Source organism: Liolophura sinensis, chromosome 9, assembly GCF_032854445.1.
Source record: "Liolophura sinensis isolate JHLJ2023 chromosome 9, CUHK_Ljap_v2, whole genome shotgun sequence".
Classification (NCBI taxonomy): Eukaryota; Metazoa; Mollusca; class Polyplacophora; order Chitonida; family Chitonidae; genus Liolophura; species Liolophura sinensis.
In genome coordinates this window covers 2,104,502-2,126,714 of record NC_088303.1, presented here as the reverse complement: position 1 = coordinate 2,126,714, position 22,213 = coordinate 2,104,502, and the positions used below count along the sequence as shown (strand labels likewise).

At 45.0% G+C, this 22,213-nt stretch overlaps 1 protein-coding gene across 1 annotated transcript; it reads right to left on the bottom strand.

Moving 5' to 3' along the window:
* Nucleotides 1–2,662: 2,662 nt before the first annotated feature.
* On the bottom strand, nucleotides 2,663–21,919 carry LOC135475866 (beta-alanyl-dopamine/carcinine hydrolase-like). Its single transcript, XM_064755813.1, has 10 exons — nucleotides 21,777–21,919; nucleotides 20,759–20,857; nucleotides 20,107–20,205; nucleotides 11,926–12,027; nucleotides 6,517–6,655; nucleotides 5,493–5,588; nucleotides 5,025–5,124; nucleotides 4,278–4,439; nucleotides 3,579–3,772; nucleotides 2,663–3,156 (listed from the first exon to the last, which is right to left on the bottom strand). Exons 1-10 carry the CDS (start codon nucleotides 21,828–21,830, stop codon nucleotides 3,053–3,055), a joined length of 1,149 nt encoding a protein of 382 aa, XP_064611883.1. The 5' UTR covers nucleotides 21,831–21,919; the 3' UTR covers nucleotides 2,663–3,052.
* Between the last annotated feature and the right edge of the window lie 294 nt (nucleotides 21,920–22,213).

Below are 22,213 nucleotides of genomic sequence, written 5' to 3'. Positions count from 1 at the left end.
AGCTCGGACTGATTCTAACTATATTCACAACCCAAATACTGCCTGATTTAGACCAGAATTGGTGTAACGTTTGCACGGACTACGTTGTCAGATCAGTCGGCTACAGTAGTGTGGCTACACGTAGACTGCAGCCCATAATGCAGGCAGCATTGATGTGGCTGGCTATTTTTTCCCGCAGCACATGCTGTCTTCATGCAGAGGCCCTGTTTGCTACAGCTGATGAAGCAGCTCAGAAATTTCTTTCGTTATTTATGTGCCTCAGTGTAAGTATTGTAACCGCCACTGCTACCAGTTAAACTTTGTACTTGTTCGCCAAACTCTTTTGCTTGTACAGAGTTCATGGTCTAACGCAGATACCATCACTTTTCACTCGTATCAAACAGTCTATGAGAGCGTATATGAGTCAGATTTGTCCGGAAACAGACGCCCAGAACCGTTTAGCTTGGAATGAATGAATGATTGATTATGGCTTAACGCTACATTGGCGCGTTTAGCTTGGAAGCCCTATATGCGGCCCTAGTTATTATTCTCACCAGAATTGTGGAGTGTTTTATGAGAAACAGCTAATCATTTATAAATTTTCAGGACTTTCCAAGGTAAGGACATGAAGTTGTGCAATTAATTTTTTTAAACTTTTCACCACGTGACTTGTCAGTCATGTTGGATATTGTGCAAAGCGAAAAAAAATTTCCACAAAGGCTGATGCGACCAAACTGAAATTTAGATTCCAAAGGCACAAAACCTTGGCGTCTTAAATTTTTGCTCCGTTAAAGATTGTACAAGCTGAATATTGGGTCAAAATGTCCCATTTGAACAAAAAGCTCGTGATTTGGCAATGTCTTCTGCATTGTTGAAAATTTGGGGGGGAAATGTATTATTTCCTGCACTTTTGCACACTCATTTCAACAATGCAATTTGTGCAAAACGGGAAGAGACATCCAAGGCCGAAAACCGGAAGTGAATATATCTCCTTAACCGATGAAGCTTAAGACAAATTTTACACAACCGAAAGTGATGTCATCAAACCGGAAGTAGGAGATGCCAAAAACAGAGAAAATATTCTACAGCAGAAACGACATTGCAGGAATGCGTGAACTTAGGTGCCGTTATATGCAGTAGACCTCGAGATGAACTTTAGCGAGCCAAAAATTGTGTGTCCTTAGGCACGCTACCAGGCGACTGTATTTGGAAAAGTGCGTTCTTGTTACATAGATAAATTGCGTCCGATTGGTTGAAATTAACAACGTGGCGGCCCTTTTTGTTTTCTCAATGTGTGCCGTTTGTCTTCCTTTGAGCTGCAGTATTTCGATTTATCGATGCATATAATGAGGTTAGTCTAGTGTTGCTTTTTCTTCTAGCTTGATTGACTTGAAAGGGCCTCCGTGGCCGAGGTGGTTAGCACGCCATCGCGGCGCAATGACCCAGGAGCCTCTTACCAGTACGCTCGCTGTAAGTTCAGTAGGTCTACAGCTCATGCTGGCTTCCTTTCCAGCCATTCGTGGGAAGGTTTGTTAGCAACCCGCGGATGGTCGTGGGTTTTCCCCGGATTGTGCCCGGTTTTCTCCTACCATAATGCTGGCCGCCGTGGTATAACTGAAATATTCTTGACTACGGCGTAAAACACCAGACAATTAAATGCATAAAATTAATATGCTTGGTTTGTTTCCACTTGGTATTTAGATTTCGCATGACGTCTCCCCCCGTAACAGCTTTCCGATATTATCAAGATACACTAACGCCTAACATATTCGCTACATCCTGTACTGTAGTACAGATGACTGACATGGGTTTATAACCAAATCTATGTTTGTTCTCAAACGTGAAAAAGCTGCCTCCCTGGAACGCCACAGCGAGAACATCAAAATTCAAGCCAACACCCAGTCACAGTTCTTTAACAGGCATACAGAATTTGATGTTATGCCAGTCATACTGCACTGATCATGATCCACAGCGATGAAGTGCGTGTACCATGGTTGTCAATTCCATCAGCTCAAACCTCCCGGCCAGTGCGTTATGTATACAGCCCCGTTATCCTCTTCAGTTTTACTATATATGTCATATTTTGGCCTCTATGCTCTCACTGCTTGCCTTGGTGATATATTTTGGCCTCTATGCTCTCACCGCTTGCCTTGGTGATATATTTTGGCCTCTATGCTCTCACCGCTTGCCTTGGTGATATATTTTGGCCTCTATGCTCTCACCGCTTGCCTTGGTGATATATTTTGGCCTCTATGCTCTCACCGCTTGCCTTGGTGATATATTTTGGCCTCTATGCTCTCACCGCTTGCCTTGGTGATATATTTTGGCCTCTATGCTCTCACCGCTTGCCTTAGGTATATATTTTGGCCTCTATGCTCTCACTGCTTGCCTTGGTGATATATTTTGGTCTCTATGCTCTCACTGCTTGCCCTGGTGATATATTTTGGCCTCTGTGCTCTCACTGCTTGCCTTGGTGATATATTTTGGCCTCTATGCTCTCACCGCTTGCCTTGGTGATATATTTTGGCCTCTGTGCTCTCACTGTTTGCCTTGGTGATATATTTTGGCCTGTATGCTCCCACTGTTTGCCTTGGTGATATATTTTGGCCTCCCTGCTCTCACTGGTTGCCTTGGTGACTATAAGCGGTCGATGACGCTCATGTTGCCATTTTCGCATGCGGTTTAATGCTCATTGACGATCACTTGCCTTCCAGCTATAAATCTTAAGGTTTACCCCGGACTCTCCATTTTCCTTGGCCCATATGGTACCAATCAAGCAAAGCAACCAAGCAATGAAATAAATAAACATTTGTTTTGGCCTCATCCACAAAATTTAGAATTAATTTTTCGCCCACAGAAAGTACAAAGTGGGACGCGAATAAAGAAATAATCAAATTATTTTTAGTTCTTGTAGATTTAACATTGTCTATTGTTGACCGTGAATGAATTGTCCTACACAGTATGCCGATACATCTTTCGTGAAACAAACTTGATTAAACACAAATTCCACAAATACGAAACATTTGCATGCAGCTGTTCAACATAGTTTGAGTTTCATAAAATGAGGAATAAATCAAATACGTTTGCCATCCGGTAGACTCAGGGTAAGGTCGGGCTTACAACGGGATGGTTTGTCTTCATATATGTCCAACTGCTTGTTGATGAAATCATAGATGGCTGAAACAAGAAAAACAAGATTGGTATAAAATCATGCAGGTAATGCACTCGGCTTCAGAGGCTTATTACCCAAAGGCTTTTTGGTTTAAGTAGATATTTGTAACGAGGTTTAGCTTTGTTTATTATGTTTCGGGTTTAAAATTGTAAAGGCGCAAAATGCCTTGTTAGATTACAAATCAATCAGAGATTTGATTCATCACAAAAAATAACTAGAATGAGGACTTAAATTTGTACTCAAAAATTGTTTCATAGAATCACTTCCAGAGCGCATGGAATCATTTCCAGAAGGTGTCGAACGTCTTGACCCAGTTTGACAAGGTGTCAAAAGAGTTTCACAACCGGTAGAATTAATGTCAGAACCGAAACTGACACAAAGCCAATATGACATCGTGTTACATGATGGCCTGGCCTACTATACTTGCCTACTGCCACAGTACCATTCCGGTCCGTCGGCCTCGGAGTTCTGAAGATCGGGTACTTTTCGTTCGTCTCGTCTTCCAGCACCTTCATCATATCTTCGATGGTTTTAGGAGCCGGAAGTTCTGAAAAGCGAGTCAGCCTCCCTTTGGAGCTCCACGTCAGAGGCTTGATTTCAGGAACGGTCATATGCTGGTACCTATATATAGTGGTAACATTCAACACAACTCCCCCTTTGTACAGCACTTTAGATGGAGTCTAAATTAGACTGGCCTCAGGATTTCTGAACATGTTTCATTGATGTACTCATTTACCGGGATCCGATATTAATAGTAACTTGTTGAAAAGAAGCAATCCTTTATTTCAGTTATGGGATTAGTCTCATCTCGTAGTGAAGTAGAATTTCAGCTAATAACATAATGTACTCAAACATTTACTTTAACATCCTGAATGCAAATACACAAAAGAAATGTGAAGGTCATTAATTTAGTAATTTAATGTAATTAATAGACACATTGCATTTACCTTAGCATTTCAAATACACAAGAGGCTATGTTGCGAATTTTGCAGTTTACGATATTTGACGCGTAATATGTGTTCTGTGGATCGTCATAAATGTTAACGATTAATTACAACAAAAACCAATGACTTTTTGGGTATCAATGCATGACAGCTGTAATTATAGGTAGAGCCCCGTTTCTCACCTGTTACAGTGAAAGTAGTACCCTGATCTGTGAGTGCTCGTGTCCCCGTCCGCCCCTATTGAGATCCGATGCATTAAAGTTGAGGGACTATTTCTAACAGGAGCGATTTCATAATTCCACATCAAGACCGACTCGTCTTTGTTCATCTGGACAACATTTACACTGTAACATGAACAAGGCTCCGTTTAATCGTTTGGACATTCGAGTATACTATACTGAATACATAAGCCAGTTTATATATGAACATCTGAACATCTAAACAGAAATTGTTTGGTTTTTTTTCACATATTTGCATTCAGATATAGTGTACGGTACTCTTGTAACTGGATTTTGTTGTCCACGGTTTATCTATCGAACAGCCAGCATGTGTGAGGTTCGAACATGGAACACGGCAGACGTCGGTTTGACAAGATCATTCAAAAGTCTCAATGACTGGATTATTGTTACAAGAGGGTTAATCGGTGCAGGTAAAATTGTGACATATTTTAAACCCGGAACACTTGTGGATTCACATTTGCGTATGTTAACGCAAATTGTTAACGGTAGTGATATTTTCTTGTCTGGCGACATATACAATGGGTAACTGGCTCGACGGCTGTACGTGAAAAAGTTTGTCATTTGGTGGTTTGTGCGGGCCCTACGGTTTTCTCCACCCTTATAACTGGCTGCAATCGTACCTGTAAGAAAATACTTGGGTATGGCGTTAAACATCAATCAATCAATCCGCCAAATCAGGTGAGTTTGTACCTGAAGCCGTAGCCAGAGCCCACGCCTTGACACTGCAGAGTCGCCTCAAACTCCTCGCGGCTCTGGGCTGTTATCATGGCACGGTTCAGAATATATCTGGCTACAGAAAACAAGATGAAAAACATTACGTCTAATCTCTGAGACAACAGGCTAGAGAAAATATTTGGAAATTGTCAAATTTTGACAAAACTATGAATTTCAATGATAAATACAACATACTTCAGTACCGGTACTGTAAGGTCAAAAAGAAAAAAAACGAAACCTGTAAAATAATTACGAGGTTGCGCATTTTCTATAGCTGCCCTAGTGCAAATTTGGGTAAACCCATTTTAGCAAATAAAAATGAAAAGAGGTGAATCATCAAATATTCTGTCAACGATGAGGTAAAAGAAACTCCGTGAATACGTTTGATATTTTGATTAGATGATGGTTAGTCAGGGTTCAGGGTTCAGCGGTCGTCATACTCACGTATTTTATCATAACAGATGAGCTCTGGCGGCAAACCGTTGCAATTAAACACCATTCCAGCAGCGCTAAAACTGAAAGCTGAGCCCGGCAAATGACCTGCGCAGAAACAAGTAGACATTATTATGTAAACATGTGGCACATCATGTCAGTAGATATGCATGATGCCTGCTTGGGGGCGTGCCCTGGTTGTCTGTTACCGTACCAGGTCCTTCGTCTTTTCTATAAGTATCCTCGATCAAAACCAAGTCCATATAGAACGATACTCTGATGACGAGATTAAGTCGTAAATCATTAAGGATCAATGGCGAGATTTAGTCAAGATTCCTATGAGATTTGGTTGAGAATACGATTATATATACCGGTATGTCGCAGATTTGTTGTATTGTTGTGGGAGAGATCATAGCCGTATCCACACATCAGAATCAGAATTAATCCCATATTCGTGTGAAACTGGCCTTGTTCCTCTGTAGCATGTTAACGTTCACACTTACATAAGCAGAAGAGAACGCCGGAGACCAGAAGTAATAGCCTATATATGCACATTTTTCAACCCCAGTTTTCAAGCTGGGGTCAGAGAGGCAAGTATGTCAGGTGTGAAAATGTTCAGGAAAATTGTCCTGTATTAAGAAGCAACCATCAGTAATAAATTAAGATTCTTTCGGAAACAGTTCGCGTTATACTAGTAATTTATTTATTGACTGATCTATTTGATTGCTGCTTAACGAAAAATGATGATGTTTAAAACTTTGTGTTGGAGAATAGGAATGAACCCTCATGTGACATAATGGTGGAAACCCACTTTAACCACGCGGCCAATACACGTGTCTTTTGGTGTCATGTTTGCAGCTCACTATCTATTCACATGTGTACAGGTGTACAGGTGGATAGGTGTACATGAGGGCAGGTGTATAGGTGATTAGGTGTAAAGCTGTACATGTGGATATGTGGACAGATTTGATTAACTTTGCAAGGCTGATATATATGACAGTATATATAATGTAATAGATATAGTCCATATACTTACCGGGATAAGTATAAGCTGTAAACTGCTCAATCACACGTCTAGGTTCATATGTGTCCTCACTGTCATATATCGTGACGTTCACGACGTAAGCACGGGTCTTTACCATCGGGTCAATGTCTTCATTGTGACCTAAAGCTACCTGCATGAAAAATGATTTATTAATTTCGATCAAGGTTATTCCAGTTATGCAACTGCCACCGGGTTGGTGAATGATCTTCATACCTGCAGGTATGTATAGTTCCTGCAAGTCTTGGACACGTGAGTTGGCGTTGATTACTGGCCACAATTTACCCACTAGATCCATGACCCGGGTTACGTTTTGGGGGCCTGTCCGGCAAAACCACCACGTAATTTGGGATGAACCATGATAATCTTCAAGTCTTACTGTAAACACTCGTCGTCTACAGAACTGTACGATGAATTGTGAACAGAATTCCATAAAGGAAAAGACAATGCTCAAACTTTCATGACACGTACAATGGATCTGAAAGAATAAGTGTTATTGGTGTCAAAGACTGATCAAGCATCCCTCCGTTATGAAGATCAGCTGTCGTGCGCCATCATGTTCCGACGGACTGTACCTACCGGTTTGCGTGCTGATGTCGTTCGTCGGCTTGTTCCGGTGGACTGTACTTACCGGTTTGCGTGCTGATGTCGTTCGTCGGCTTGTTCCGGCGGACTGTACTTACCGGTTTGCGTGATGATGTCGTGCGTCGGCTTGTTCCGGCGGACTGTACTTACCGGTTTGCGTGATGATGTTGTGCGTCGGCTTGTTCCGGCGGACTGTACTTACCGGTTTGCGTGATGATGTTGTGCGTCGGCTTGTTCCGGCGGACTGTACTTACCGGTTTGCGTGATGATGTCGTGCGTCGGCTTGTTCCGGCAGACTGTACTTACTGGTTTGCGTGATGATGTCGTGCGTCGGCTTGTTCCGGCGGACTGTACTTACTGGTTTGCGTGATGATGTCGTGCGTCGGCTTGTTCCGGCGGACTGTACTTACCGGTTTGCGTGATGATGTCGTGCGTCGGCTTGTTCCGGCAGACTGTACTTACCGGTTTGCGTGATGATGTCGTGCGTCGGCTTGTTCCGGCGGACTGTACTTACTGGTTTGCGTGATGATGTCGTGCGTCGGCTTGTTCCGGCGGACTGTACTTACCGGTTTGCGTGATGATGTTGTGCGTCGGCTTGTTCCGGCGGACTGTACATTACTGGTTTGCGTGATGATGTCGTGCGTCGGCTTGTTCCGGCGGACTGTACTTACCGGTTTGCGTGATGATGTCGTGCGTCGGCTTGTTCCGGCGGACTGTACTTACTGGTTTGCGTGATGATGTCGTGCGTCGGCTTGTTCCGGCGGACTGTACTTACTGGTTTGCGTGATGATGTCGTGCGTCGGCTTGTTCCGGCGGACTGTACTTACTGGTTTGCGTGATGATGTCGTGCGTCGGCTTGTTCCGGCGGACTGTACTTACCGGTTTGCGTGATGATGTCGTGCGTCGGCTTGTTCCGGCGGACTGTACTTACTGGTTTGCGTGATGATGTCGTGCGTCGGCTTGTTCCGGCGGACTGTACTTACCGGTTTGCGTGATGATGTCGTGCGTCGGCTTGTTCCGGCGGACTGTACTTACTGGTTTGCGTGATGATGTCGTGCGTCGGCTTGTTCCGGCGGACTGTACTTACCGGTTTGCGTGATGATGTCGTGCGTCGGCTTGTTCCGGCGGACTGTACTTACTGGTTTGCGTGATGATGTCGTGCGTCGGCTTGTTCCGGCGGACTGTACTTACTGGTTTGCGTGATGATGTCGTGCGTCGGCTTGTTCCGGCGGACTGTACTTACTGGTTTGCGTGATGATGTCGTGCTCAACACCACCCCATAGGAAGTGAATGTCCAGGGCTGAGTGAAGGACATAGCTAGATCAGACATTACAGCAGAAACTGTCAGCAAATATATGTGACATCAGACGGGCTCAAGATCTGTGAAAGGATCAACCACTAAGCAGCCAATGCTTCCACAGAAGTTCAAAGTCAAGGTTAGGAAGGAGCTTCAAGTCAACATGGGCCACCCTGCCAAGTTGCGTACACTAAAGGTCGTCGTGAGGGATCGTTTCTACCTGCCAAGGAGCGTACACTGGACGTCGTGAAGGGTGGTTTCTACCTGCCAAGGAGCGTACACTAAAGGTCGTTAGGGATCGTTTCTACGTGCCAAGGAGCATACACTGGACGTCGTGAAGGGTGGTTTCTACCTGCCAAGGAGCGTACACTAAAGGTCGTGAGGGATCGTTTCTACGTGCCAAGGAGCGTACACTGGACGTCGTGAGTGATCGTTACTACCTGCCGAGGAGCGTACACTGGACGTCGTGAGTGATCGTTACTACCTGCCAAGGAGCATACACTGGACGTCGTGAAGGGTGGTTTCTACCTGCCAAGGAGCGTACACTAAAGGTCGGGAGGGATCGTTTCTACGTGCCAAGGAGCGTAAACTGGACGTCGTGAGGGATGGTTTCTACCTGCCAAGGAGCGTACACTGGACGTCGTGAAGAGTGGTTTCTACCTGCCAAGGAGCGTACACTAAAGGTCGTGAGGGATCGTTTCTACCTGCCAAGGAGCGTACACTGGACGTCGTGAGGGATCCTTTCTACCTGCCAAGGAGCGTACACTAGACGTCGTCAAGGATAGTTTCTACCAGCCACATTCGGATTTTCGGCATCTGAAGGAGAGCAAGAATGGGCATGGGTATGTAGTGGCTGTTATGGGTTATGTGTTGTCCGGTGTTACCCGACCAAGGACAAAAGTGGGAAGACAGCAGCTGACCGTCTCTTCAACGATGACATACTCCACTTCTGATTCCCTAGTCGAATTCACCACGACGAGGGTGAATCTGAGAACATTCTCTTCCACAGTCTTCAACAGCATTGTGACAATGCCAACTCAAGGGCGACACCCTACCATCCCCAGGGCAACGCCCATGTTGAGTGGTATAACAACACTCTGGAGACGCTAAAAACTGATCGACACTCACAAATCGTCGTAGAATTGACATCTGAATAAGATAACTCAAGTCGATAATAGAACAAAGCAAGACGCCGCTGGCTACACACCTTTCTTCCTGGTGATCGTCAAATCTCCCAGACTCGCAGTAGATATCATAAAGAAAACATGAGAGAGTTGTGACCCTACATATGTTGTATGAACGAGGAGGAACAGGGAAACTCCGGAACAGGGAAGATTCAATAGACCGTAGTAGGGGAACAGACTATTGAAGACAATCCTGCCTATCCCTTCAGACCAGAGAATGGTAAGTGCCCCATACGTGTTATTCACAGAATCTTGCTCCTGTGTTGTGAAGAGCCAGTTGCCTCAAGTCACACCAACCACAAGGCACGGAAGAAAGAATCTCGTCGGGAAGATGTGCCAGTCAGTGATCAGACGCCCGATAACGAAGGTGAACCTGAATTCCTGCCATTGGTGGCTCCAGCATCTTCAACCCTTTTGAACCCCATCACTAGCCCTTCCCCTGTCCATTGACTTTGGGGTAGTTAATGAACAGGTCACTGCAGCCCTATCCCTGGCCCCTCCTCTGCAAACCGTGCAGTACCGTCCATTCACCTGTTCATTGACTTTGGGGTAGTTAATGAACAGGTCACCGTAGCCCCATTCCTAGCCCCTCACCTGCAAACCGTGCAGCACCGTCTACTCACCTGTCCTTTGACTTTGGGGTAGTTAATGAACAGGTCACTGTAGCCCATAACTAGCCCCTCCTCTGCAAACCATGCAGTACCGTCTACTCACCTGTCCATTGACTTTGGGGTAGTTAATGAACAGGTCACTGCAGCCCCATTCCTAGTCCCTCCTCTGCAAACCGTGCAGCGCCGTCTAATGACATGTCCATTGATTTTGGTGTAGTTAATGAACAGGTCACTGCAGCCCCATTCCTAGTCCCTCCTCTGCAAACCGTGCAGCGCCGTCTAATGACATGTCCATGGACTTTGGGGTAGTTAATGAACAGGTCACTGCAGCCCCATCTCTAGCCACTCCCCATGCAAACTGCACATTACCGTCTACTCACCTTTCCTGCTTTATGGTAGTTGAACAGGTCACTGCAGCCCTATCCCTAGCCCCTCCTCTGCAAACCGTGCAGCACCGTCTACTCACCTGTCCTGTTTTAAGGTAGTTAATGAACAGGTCACTGCAGCCACATCCCTAGCCCCTCCTCTGCAAACCGTGCAGTACCCATCTACTCACCTGTCCTTTGACTTTGGGGTAGTTAATGAACAGGTCACCGTACCCCCATTCCTAGCCCCTCACCTGCAAACCGTGCAGTACCATCTACTCACCTGTCCTTTGACTTTGGGGTAGTTAATGAAAAGGTCACTGCAGCCCTATCCCTAGCCCCTCCTCTGCAAACCGTGCAGCACCGTCTACTCACCTGTCCTGTTTTAAGGTAGTTAATGAACAGGTCACTGCAGCCACATCCCTAGCCCCTCCTCTGCAAACCGTGCAGTACCCATCTACTCACCTGTCCTTTGACTTTGGGGTAGTTAATGAACAGGTCACCGTACCCCCATTCCTAGCCCCTCACCTGCAAACCGTGCAGTACCATCTACTCACCTGTCCTTTGACTTTGGGGTAGTTAATGAAAAGGTCACTGCAGCCCCATCCCTAGCCCCTCCTCTGCAAACCGTGTAGTACCGTCCACTCACCTGTCCTGTTTTAAGGTAGTTAATGAACAGGTCACTGCAGCCACATCCCTTGCCCCTCCTCTGCAAACCGTGCAGTACCATCTACTCACCTGTCCTTTGACTTTAGGGTAGTTAATGAACAGGTCACTGCAGCCCCATCCCTAGCCCCTCCTCTGCAAACCGTGCAGTACCATCTACTCACATGTCCATTGACATTGGGGTAGTTAATGAACAGGTCACTGCAGCCCCATCTCTAGCCACTCCCCATGCAAACTGCACATTACCGTCTACTCACCTTTCCTGCTTTATGGTAGTTGAACAGGTCACTGCAGCCCTATCCCTAGCCCCTCCTCTGCAAACCATGCAGTACCGTCTACTCACCTGTCCATTGACTTTGGGGTAGTTGATGAACAGGTCACTGCAGCCCCAGTCCTAGCCCCTCACCTGCAAACCGTGCAGTACCGTTAACTCACCTGTCCTTTGACTTTAGGGTAGTTCAAGAACAGGCTCTGTAGCCACATCCCTTGCCCCTCCTCTGCAAACCGTCTACTCACCTGTCCTTTGACTTTTGGGTAGTTAGTGAACAGGTCACTGCAGCCCCATCTCTTGCCACTCCCCTTGCAAACTGCACATTACCGTCTACTCACCTTTCCTGCTTTAGGGTAGTTGAATGGGTCACTGCAGCCCTATCCCTAGCCCCTCACCTGCAAACCGTGCAGTACCGTCTACTCACCTGTCCTGTTTTAGGGTAGTTAATGAACAGGTCACTGCAGCCCCATTCCTGCTTCACTGCCACACCGATGCGAATCTCACGTGACAGGTGCATCGTAAAGACCTGTTGAACATACAAATGACATTAATGAGTATGGGGTTAAACAGAATCTGGAATAGAAGGTGTTAATCATTGGGAGTGAGCGTGGGTGGTTAAAACGTACAAACCACCACCTTCGTGGAGGTGGCACTCCATCTATAGCTCTCGAAACTGATCTACTCGAATGAGTGTTACCTCGTGACTCATGTCTATATTTGTGTGTTTTATTATTCATGCGTTCACGCCATATTGATATAATAAATTTGAATTAAAAGAAAAGACAATAACAAACATCTAAAAGTTTTCATATTTCAACAAACTTCATGCAGCTAATATTTTATCTTGATTTTGTGCAATTAATTTCACGGATTATTCATTACGGGAGGGTTACCTCGTGTCGAGCAGAAATATTACCAGCTGTGGTGGTTAACTATACACTGAAAGGCGAGCCGAAACATATGTTTATTGAAAATAGGCGTTTTATTGCACGCTATGTCCTTAGTTTTTTTCTCGTTCGTAAAATTCAGTCATCTATCCATGAATGAACAGCTAAGTTAGCGCCCAATATCGCTACATGTTGCTAGCTTTCACTACCTGTATCGGTGGGGCAGGTGTACAGTACACTGTGTTTACTTGTGTATCAGTAGGAGAGGTATACAGTATACTGTATCTACCTGTATAACAGTAGGAGAGGTATACAGTACACTGTGTCTACCTGTATATCAGTAGAAGAAGTGAACAGTACACTGTATATACCTGTATATCAGCAGGAGAGATGTACGGTACACTGCATCTACCTGTATATCAGTAAGAGGGGTGTACAGTACACTGTGTCTACCTGTATATCAGCAGGAAAGATGTACAATACACTGTATCTACCTATATATCCGTTGGACAAGTGTACAGTACACTGAATCTACCTGTATATCAGCAGGAGAGATGTACAATTCACTGTATCTATCTGTATATCAGTGGGAGAAGTGCGCAGTTCACTGTATCTACCTTTATATCAGTAGGAGAGGTGTAAAGTACACTGTATCTACCTGTATATCAGTAAGAGATGTGTACATTACACTGTATCTACCTGCGTATCGGTAGTAAAAGTGTACAGTATACTGTATCCACCTGTATGTCAGGTGGAGAGGTGTACAGTACACTGTATCTACCTGTATATCAGTAGAAGAGGTGTACAATACACTGTATCTACCTTTATATCAGTAGGAGTGAGTGAGTGAGTGAAAGTTTTTAACGTCGCTTTCAACAATATTTCAGTTTTATCGCGACAATAAAGCGTCAAGTAGTCGATCTACTACGGATAATTCATTTACTATTCAGTAAAAAAAGGACGCCAGAAGTCACATAACAAACACAGACGGTAGTTTAAAATCACAGCTTTCCTGCCATATCAATGGTAGAGAGAAAATCAAAAATAGTATCACTTTCTACAGAACTGAAAAGTTCTGAAAGAGAGCTCACGTGATAAAAGGAATCTCGTAAAGGAGCAAAGTCACCACAGTCAAGCAATATATGCTTGACTGTGAACCGTTGATCACAAGCAAAGCAATGAGGAGCATCTTCTTTCAACAAATACCCATGCGTAGCACGTGTGTGACCGATACGACACCTCAAAATGCAAGAGCGGAGACGATGCCGTGAAAGGGAAGGCGCTGGACCAACAAACTGACGAATATCATGCAGTTTGTTGGTTGTCTGGTCATCCCCATTGAGCCTGATACAAGCGCTTGATATAGGAGCAAATAAGTGAACGCAAGTCCGAATATGGAACGTCAGTTTGGGTAGTAACGGAATGCAAAGCCGCTTTCGCGGCTTCATCTGCAGCAGTATTCCCAGGGATACCATATGCCCGGGCACCCAACAAAAGACAATGATAAAATCTTCATTAAGTCGTTTAAACATCTCCCTGATAGACAGAATGTCTGGATGTACAGGCGAACTAGCCCGAATTGCCTGGAGGCAGGAGAGGGAGTCAGAGCAGATGAGAAATCTGCGACCTCCTAGCTCTGGAATGGACCGAAGTGCGCACAAAATTGCCTTGGCTTCCGCAGTAAATACAGAACAGGAATTTGGAAACCGAGGTGAAATGGTTCTGGGCCCAAGGAAAGCGGCAGAAGCCACTCCATCATCATTCTTGGAACCGTCAGTGAATATGCGGTGATAAAATGGATACTTTGAACACATATTACTAAAACTCCTGCTGGTATACTAAAGGGTTGGTGGAAGATTTCTTCAGGGAGGAGAGCGAGGTATCAACCTGAGGCTCAGGACATAACCACGGTGGATCTTCCTGGATGCGTATGGGGGTGATAGTATCCAGCCCAAGTCCAGCTGCTTGCACATGTTCCTGGATGCGGACACCCAGTGGAGGAACAATGGATGGCTTCTGAGCATATAAGTCTTCAAATTCCGGATGGAAGACACAATCAAAGGCTGGGTTGGATGGATTGGCTCTAAGCTTGGTGATATACTGTAAGGATAGTTTAGTTCTTCGAAGCTCCAGGGAGGCTCGTTTGCCTCAACATACAGACTCTCCACAGGAGAGGTACAGAAAGCACCTAAGCACAACCGTAGGGCCTGGTGATGTACAGTATTGAGTTTCTTCAACTGGGAGCGATTAACGATACCGTTCTTAATAACACATTCTAGACGAACAAGGCGATCAACAGTACTGCGATTCTTTCGAAATCCACATTGAATGTCGCTTATCAACTCATTAGTCTCCAAAAACCAAACCAAGCGATCGTTAATCATCCTCTCCATAGTCTTGCATACACAACTGGTTAAGGAAATAAGACGATAGTTATTTGGATCGGTAGAATCCTTTCCGGGCTTTGGGATGGGGACAATAATAGCGTTTTGCCATGAGGCAGGAAAATTCCCGGAAATCCAAATGGTATTAAAAATTCCAAGAAGCACCCTCAAGGAAGATTCTGGAAGGTGTCGTAAAAGCTGATAGTGGATATCATCTGGCCCTGGAGTTGAGTCATGGGCCTTGCTCAGGGATGCGGATAGTTCATGTAGAGAAAATGTAGCATTATAGGATTCTTCATTTGAGAATGTAAAATCAAGAGGACTTGCCTCGGTCCGTTCCTTGTTACGCTGGAACTGAGGCAAGTAATTATCTGAAGACGAATGGTGCGCAAAAGAAGCGCCCAACCTATTGGCTATGTCAAGTTTTTCTGTCAAAGAATTATTCCCGTCTTTAAGATGATTGACAGTGACAATGGATCCCTTGCCTTTGATGCGTTGGATCATATTCCAGACTTTTGACATAGGGGTACGATGATTAATCTTAGAAACCAAGAGTCACGTTTGGATTGTTTGATAGTCCTACGGGCTTTAGCTCGAGTACGCCTAACATCGTCTAAATTACCGGGAGATGGTCTACATCGGTACACGCGTTCAGCACGTTTCCTGAAACGCCTAGCTCGTTTACAGTCCTCCGTGAACCACGGTTTCTTAATACGGGGAACCGCACAAGATTTCGGGATACATTTGGAGGCTACATCAATTAGCTGATCCGAGAATAACTGGATAGGATCAACTGCATCAAGAAAAAGGTCGCTAGTAAGTGTTTCACCACACAGAACAGACAAGCGGGGCCAGCCTGCTTTATCATAATTAAAGCGTGGAAGGGAGGAAGATACCGGCTCCTCAAGGGTAAGTATGGTGGGGAAGTGGTCGCTTCCGCACAGATCATCATGGACGCTCCAGCTGAATTCCCATCTTAGCCCTGCATCAGCCAGAGCTAAATCAAGGACCGAATAAATGCCCTTTGCAGGATGAAGGTAAGTATGTGTGCCATCATTTAAGACGCATAGAGAGTTATTAGATATAAAATCCTCCAATACAGAGCCCTTCTGGTTACGTTTAGAGTCACCCCAGAGAACACTATGGGCATTAAAGTCACCCAAAAGAAGACACGGTTTAGGTAATTGATCATATAAATTTTGCAGCTCTTGTTGGTGAAGAGTAGAAGAAGGTGGTATATAAATAGAACAGATTGTTAATACTATACCCAGTGTGATACGCACCGCCACCGCCTGCAAATCGGTGTTCAGTGCCATTCTATTGTGCATTACACCCTGCCTAATCAAAAGAGAAGAACCCCCTGATGCCTTTCCATTCGTAGACGTGGCAACAGCGTGATGAGATACATAACCTCGACATTGATAACTAGGATCAGTCATCAGAGTTTCCTGCAAGCTAAAAGCTATAGGATTGAGGTCTTGAGCTAACATCTGGTGCTCTGCGAGGTTACAACTCAATCTTCTACAGTTCCACTGTAAGATCTTTGTAGTAGCCATTATTAATATTTATTTATTCTTTTTCTTTTTCCTGGACTTCTTATACATCGCTGCCCTACGCTCAGCAAAATCCTCCTGTGACAACGTTATCAACTTCCTCTGCTTTTTAACCTTGTCAACTTTAGAGTCTCGTCGCAATGTGCGATAATACGACCCCAGAGATGTTGAGACAAGTACCAAGACCTCACCCTTGCCATTGGTATAGGCAGGCAAGTCTTCGGGTGCATCCATTTCCGAAAGAGATTCCTCCATATTGGATTCTCCACCAGCCGCAGACATATCAGATTGCTGAGAGCTTCCCTGAGGATCAAGGCAATCTGCTATATCTCTAGTGTATAACTGTGACATTGTAGACGGGTCAGGGCTGAACGTGCTACCCCATATGGACGGGCTCTTACCAAGTGCACCTTTGGAGGGCGTCGCGGCACTGGATTGTGTCTCCTTAATGCAGGATGGCGTAGTATTCGAAATTTCTGACGATCTAGGGGGTGATGAGGTATTCGAGATTTGACTCATACTGACAACCCACTCCGGGCTACTTGACGTCTGAGATGCCTCGCAAAGGCTCTGGGGCCCACCTACTACTGGCGATTTGCTTAACTTCCTGACCTTATTTGCAGCACCAATGCCCTTATTTCGAATCTTTTTTCTAGAGGACATGGAGTTAGTGACAACTTGCCACTCTCCAGCTTCCTCGTTGTCAGCAGCAGAGTTATCCAAAGTCCCCTTATTTTGTTGACTGGAAGGAACAGACTCGCCAGAAATCCCAATTTCCATATCATCCCCATGTCCCTCACTATAATTACCGTCATCATCTCCTCGACCTTCATTCTCATCTTTATTGTCACCTTCAACTTCATAAACATTACTGTCTTTATCATCATTATCATTGCAATCGTTATAGTCATTATCGCCATTGTCATTTTCATCGCTCAACAGGCAGTCCTTTTGAAAGTGGCCTACCTGTTTACACTTGAGGCATTTATCCTTTAAAGGACAGTCGGCCTTGAAATGTTCTGCGCTATCACAGATGTGACAGGCACGGACCTGACCTCTGTACCACAAAGGAATTCTAAAATTCCCAACCGAAATTGATTGTGGAATGATCTCGGTCACACCACTCATGTAAATACGGCGCATACCATTCTCAAGTGACCTATCAAAAAGGTAATGTTCCCGGCTGACGTGATGGACCGTGCCATGCCGGGACATCAAACCTCAAATAGTGTCATCGGGCACCTCGATCGGACATCGAGATCTAACCAGGACCCTTTGCTCCTCCACATCATATATTGGACAATCTACCCCTTTGAATGAGAAGCCGCTAGTCAACAGCTGTTCCTTCACAGTTTGCGTAGCCACTGTAACATTCCAGACATCTCTAGAGACATTGATTAGTCCCTTTAAGACATTAGGCCCACTCCCCACTAACTCCTTTAGCCGATTATATACATCAACCGGTTGTACACCTCCCTGTATTACAAGCTTAAGGCTTAAGGGTCCATTTACTCGCCCTGCCCACAACACTGTGGGCCAGGGCGAGAACTACTACCCTAAAGAGAGGACCACAACTATGCGTTTGGCACAGTGTGGATGCTGAGTGCAAAACAAATACGATATTACAAAGTGGAAATGCACTAAACTATGTACAGGCTATTTACAGAGAGGCTAGTGAATACGTCCTGCCTCTAAGAGCGACAGAACATAATGTCGCACCACCTTCAGACTGGGTGACAACTAAACAAAAGCTGAGAGCACAAAGGCTAGTTCCACGGCCAGCCAGGGACTAACTCTATTTACAACCCCTCTCACCCACTAGCCAAGAGAACAACTAAACTTCGTGCAAGGATGCACGAACCTACAACAAGCAGCTTAAACGCTTTTCTTTGTCTGCTCCGCTTGCCCGGGATTGAATAAAGCTCGATTGGGCAGGCTGACCTCGTTCACTGTCCTATGCCTTAACCCGTATAGTCGCTGTAACACAGGACACACGACAACTGGTGTCTGAGCCAAGCCACGCAGGCCGGCCAAACAGCCACACGAATCTAAGACAAAAATGTCTATAAACTGGTCAAAAATATGAAATTCTACAACGAAAAGTATACGCGACTAATCCTCGCAACTCGGTGCAACAGTTGATTGCAAAAACAACGATAAATTCGCTAAATTTCAGCTGAAATTTCAGCTGAAATTTAACTGAGACAGACTGAGCGACCAAACAACCCGTCCGACCTCTCTCCCTTGTATCAGTAGGAGAGGTGTACAGTACACTGTATCTACCTTTATATCAGTAGGAGAGGTGTACACTACACTGTATCTACCTGTATATCAGCAGGAGAGATGTACAATAGACTGTATCTACCTTTATATCAGTAGGAGAAGTGTACAGTACACTGTATCTACCTGTATATCAGCAGGAGACGTGTACAGTACACTGTATCTAACTGTATATCGTCCGCTTCGGGACCGGTAGATCCAGGATCAATCCTTGGTCGAGTCACACCTAAGACTTTAAAAGAGGAAGTTGTAACTTCCTCGCTTGGCGTTCAGCATGAAGGGGATAGTGCAACGACTGGTTGACCCGTATCAGTATAATGGCTCGGGCGGGGCGGCTTACTTGCCTTCGGTAAGTCGTCTCAGTGATGCAGCACTAAATAAAAGAGCGGTGGAAATCCGTCCTGCAACAAGGAGGCACATTACACGTGCATGCACCCTAATGATTCCTTCGTCGTCATTTGACTGAAAAATTGTTGAGTACGACGTTAAACCCCAAGCACTCACTCACTCACTCTAACTGTATATCAGCAGGAGGCGTGTACAGTACACTGTATCTACCTGTATATCAGTAAGAGAGGTGTACAGTGCACTGTATCTACCTGTATATCAGTAAGAGAGGGGTACAGTACACTGTATCTACCTGTATGTCAGTAGGAGAGGTGTACAGTACACTGTATCTACCTGTATGTCAGTAGGAGAGGGGCACAATACACTGTGTCTACCTGTATATCAGTAAGAGAGGTGTACAGTACACTGTATCTACCTGTATGTCAGCTGGGGAGGGGTACAGTACATTGTATCTACCTGTATGCAGAGGGGTACAGTACACTGTATCTACCTGTATGTCAGTAGGAGAGGGGTACAGTACACTGTATCTACCTGTATGTCAGCTGGAGAGGGGTACAGTACACTGTATCTACCTGTATGTCAGCTGGAGAGGGGCACAATACACTGTGTCTACCTGTATATCAGTAAGAGAGGTGTACAGTACACTGTATCTACCTGTATATCAGCTGGGGAGGGGTACAGTACATTGTATCTACCTGTATGTCAGTAGGAGAGGGGTACAGTACACTGTATCTACCTGTATGTCAGCTGGAGAGGGGTACAGCACACTGTATGTCAGTAGGAGAGGTGTACAGTACACTGCATCTATCTGTATATCGGCTGGAGAGGTGTACAGTACACTGTATCTACCTGTATATCGGCTGGAGAGGTGTACAGTACACTGTATCTACCTGTATATCAGCTGGAGAGGTGAACAGTACACTGTATCTATCTGTATATCAGCTGGAAAGGTGTACAGTACACTGTATCTACCTGTATATCAGCTGGAGAGGTGAACAGTACACTGTATCTATCTGTATATCAGCTGGAGAGGTGTACAGTACACTGTATCTACCTGTATATCAGATGGAGAGATGTACAGTACACTGTATCTACCTGTTTGTCAGCTGGAGAGGTGTACAGAAGACTGTATCTACCTGTACATTTTATCTACCTGTTTAAAGGTAAGCCCGGCTCCGTCAGCCAAGCCCTGCATCTCGGACACATACTGTGGATATAGAGTTTCTACGTTGTTGAGATAATCCATGTATACCTGAAATAGGGACAGAGTTCAAATTTATAAGTCGGCAACAGTTTGATTTTACTGATTTGAGTTGATGCTTCAAGAAATCTTGTTAGTGTGCTATCACGGGACAATGACCAAGGATTCTCTCACCAATGCAGTCAAAGTGAGTTCAAATCCGCTCATACTGGCTTCATGTACGGTGAGAATGTTTGTCAGCAGCCTGCGGATGGTCGTGGGTTTCCCTTTGGCTATGTCTGGTTTCCGCCCACCATGATGGCCACCGTTGTATAAGTGAAATATTCTTCAGTACGGCGTAAAACTTCAGTCATATAAAAAATAAACATATACCGTGTTTACTGAAAATAATTCATACCTGCCTCACCGTGTAAATAGCACGCCTGTATTGCGCATAGCATTCATTTCATAGCCGAGGAAAGTGTACATGTAACAGTGAAAGATTTGTGACGCCATCGCTCATTGCCCAATAAAAATAGGCGAAATCTGCCAATACATTAGTCTAGGATGTCCTGCAACATATCGAGATATTTGAGGATATTATCAGTCTGTCATATTCGCTTACTTTCTCTCCGGCTTTCGTCTGAATGAAAGGAAACACGACATCTTTGAAGTCCTCATCTACCCCATAGTAATCCACGATCAGCTCACGGAACTTCTTTCCCTATGGAATAATCCACAACATACGCCTGTTCAAGTTTTTAGGAGGGAAATTGCTGTGTGACGACTTAGAGTACATTGTGCTAGTGTGTTAAAGCCTGTCACCCTGTTACCAATCATGCAGTTTTCCGGACATTTGTCCACAACGGTTGGTTCTGCATTGAAACTTTGTGGCGATACTAGACTTCACCGAGACAAATTGCAGGATATAGGTTTTAGTGTCGTGCGTCTTGTCCAGTTTGAACAAAATTTGTTCCTTTTTTGGCCCGTTTTGTCAGCAAAATTATTTCTGTTGTGGGCTTTGACATTTTCCGCTGGCCTAAACCTTTCGTTCTCTTCCAGAATGTTTCCGTGGTGTTTAACGCCGCCTTCCCTATAATGGGGCACTTTTTCTCTCGCTATATGGCGACTCGGGTGCAAGCTATATTGACCACTAAAAAAACACTTTACGGTTCATGCAATATCTCCATCAGAGACTGTTCACAATGAGCATATCGATTCATGAGTAGATCGGAGAGTACTCTCTGCCTGATGGGGCTGTGAGAGTAAGATCACCGGAGCAGACAGCAATCGGACGGTGTCTACTATGCAACCTTACCAGCCTAGGCAATATAGTTTCCACTATAGTTTCATGCTGGTGTGGATTTACTAGTAATGACACATGGGAACACCAACCTGGTATTGATAGCTGAGACGACTGTGACTACGTGCATCGCCTATTTGGTGCCTTGTAGTAGTATACTGAAGCCAGCGAGGGAAGTACTGAGGTGTTCAAGGCAAGCATATGGAACAATATAGGGCTGTGATAGTACACGTAATCACAGCCCTACAGACCTATGATCATGGGTGATATAGCGGAGGTGAGCGAAGGATTGAGTCCCCCAGGATTGAGTTTGGGAAGGACGGAAGACCTGTGTACTTACGATCTGCTTGCCAACCTGGTAATATGTGCCGGATACAGTGAAGTATGGAATCATGTTGAATGGACGTTTTTTTGGTGACGGCAGTGTGGTACAGCTGGGAGTTACTCACTCACACAGCTACAGGATATATCAGTTAAAAACGACACCTGTCTCATGGCCAGTCCATGACTAAGCAGCGCACGGATGTAAGGAAGGTCAGAATGACCAAATAACTGCGTGTGTAAACATATATATGCGTGCTCTATATAACTACAAATGATAGGGAATGGCAGTGGAAGCTGATTGGCTGTTGTTGTGATGTATATGTCAATTCCGCAACATTCGTCATTATATCGGTGAAATAAAAATGGTGGTTATGATGATGGACTTAATTTTTCATATGTTGTGTGAAAGGGTGCAAGAGGTTTTTCAGTTTACTCCGAGTATCCGACCCGGGT

Excerpts from the sequence above, each read along its gene's own strand:
- LOC135475866 (XM_064755813.1), bottom strand. The coding sequence starts at position 21,830 with ATGATTCCATACTTCACTGTATCCGGCACATATTACCAGGTTGGCAAG. Across the intron at positions 20,206-20,758 it reads AGACGAAAGCCGGAGAGAAA|GTATACATGGATTATCTCAA; the intron begins GTAAGCGAATAT and ends TCCCTATTTCAG. Across the intron at positions 4,440-5,024 it reads GGCTCTGGCTACGGCTTCAG|TGTAAATGTTGTCCAGATGA; the intron begins GTACAAACTCAC and ends TTCATGTTACAG.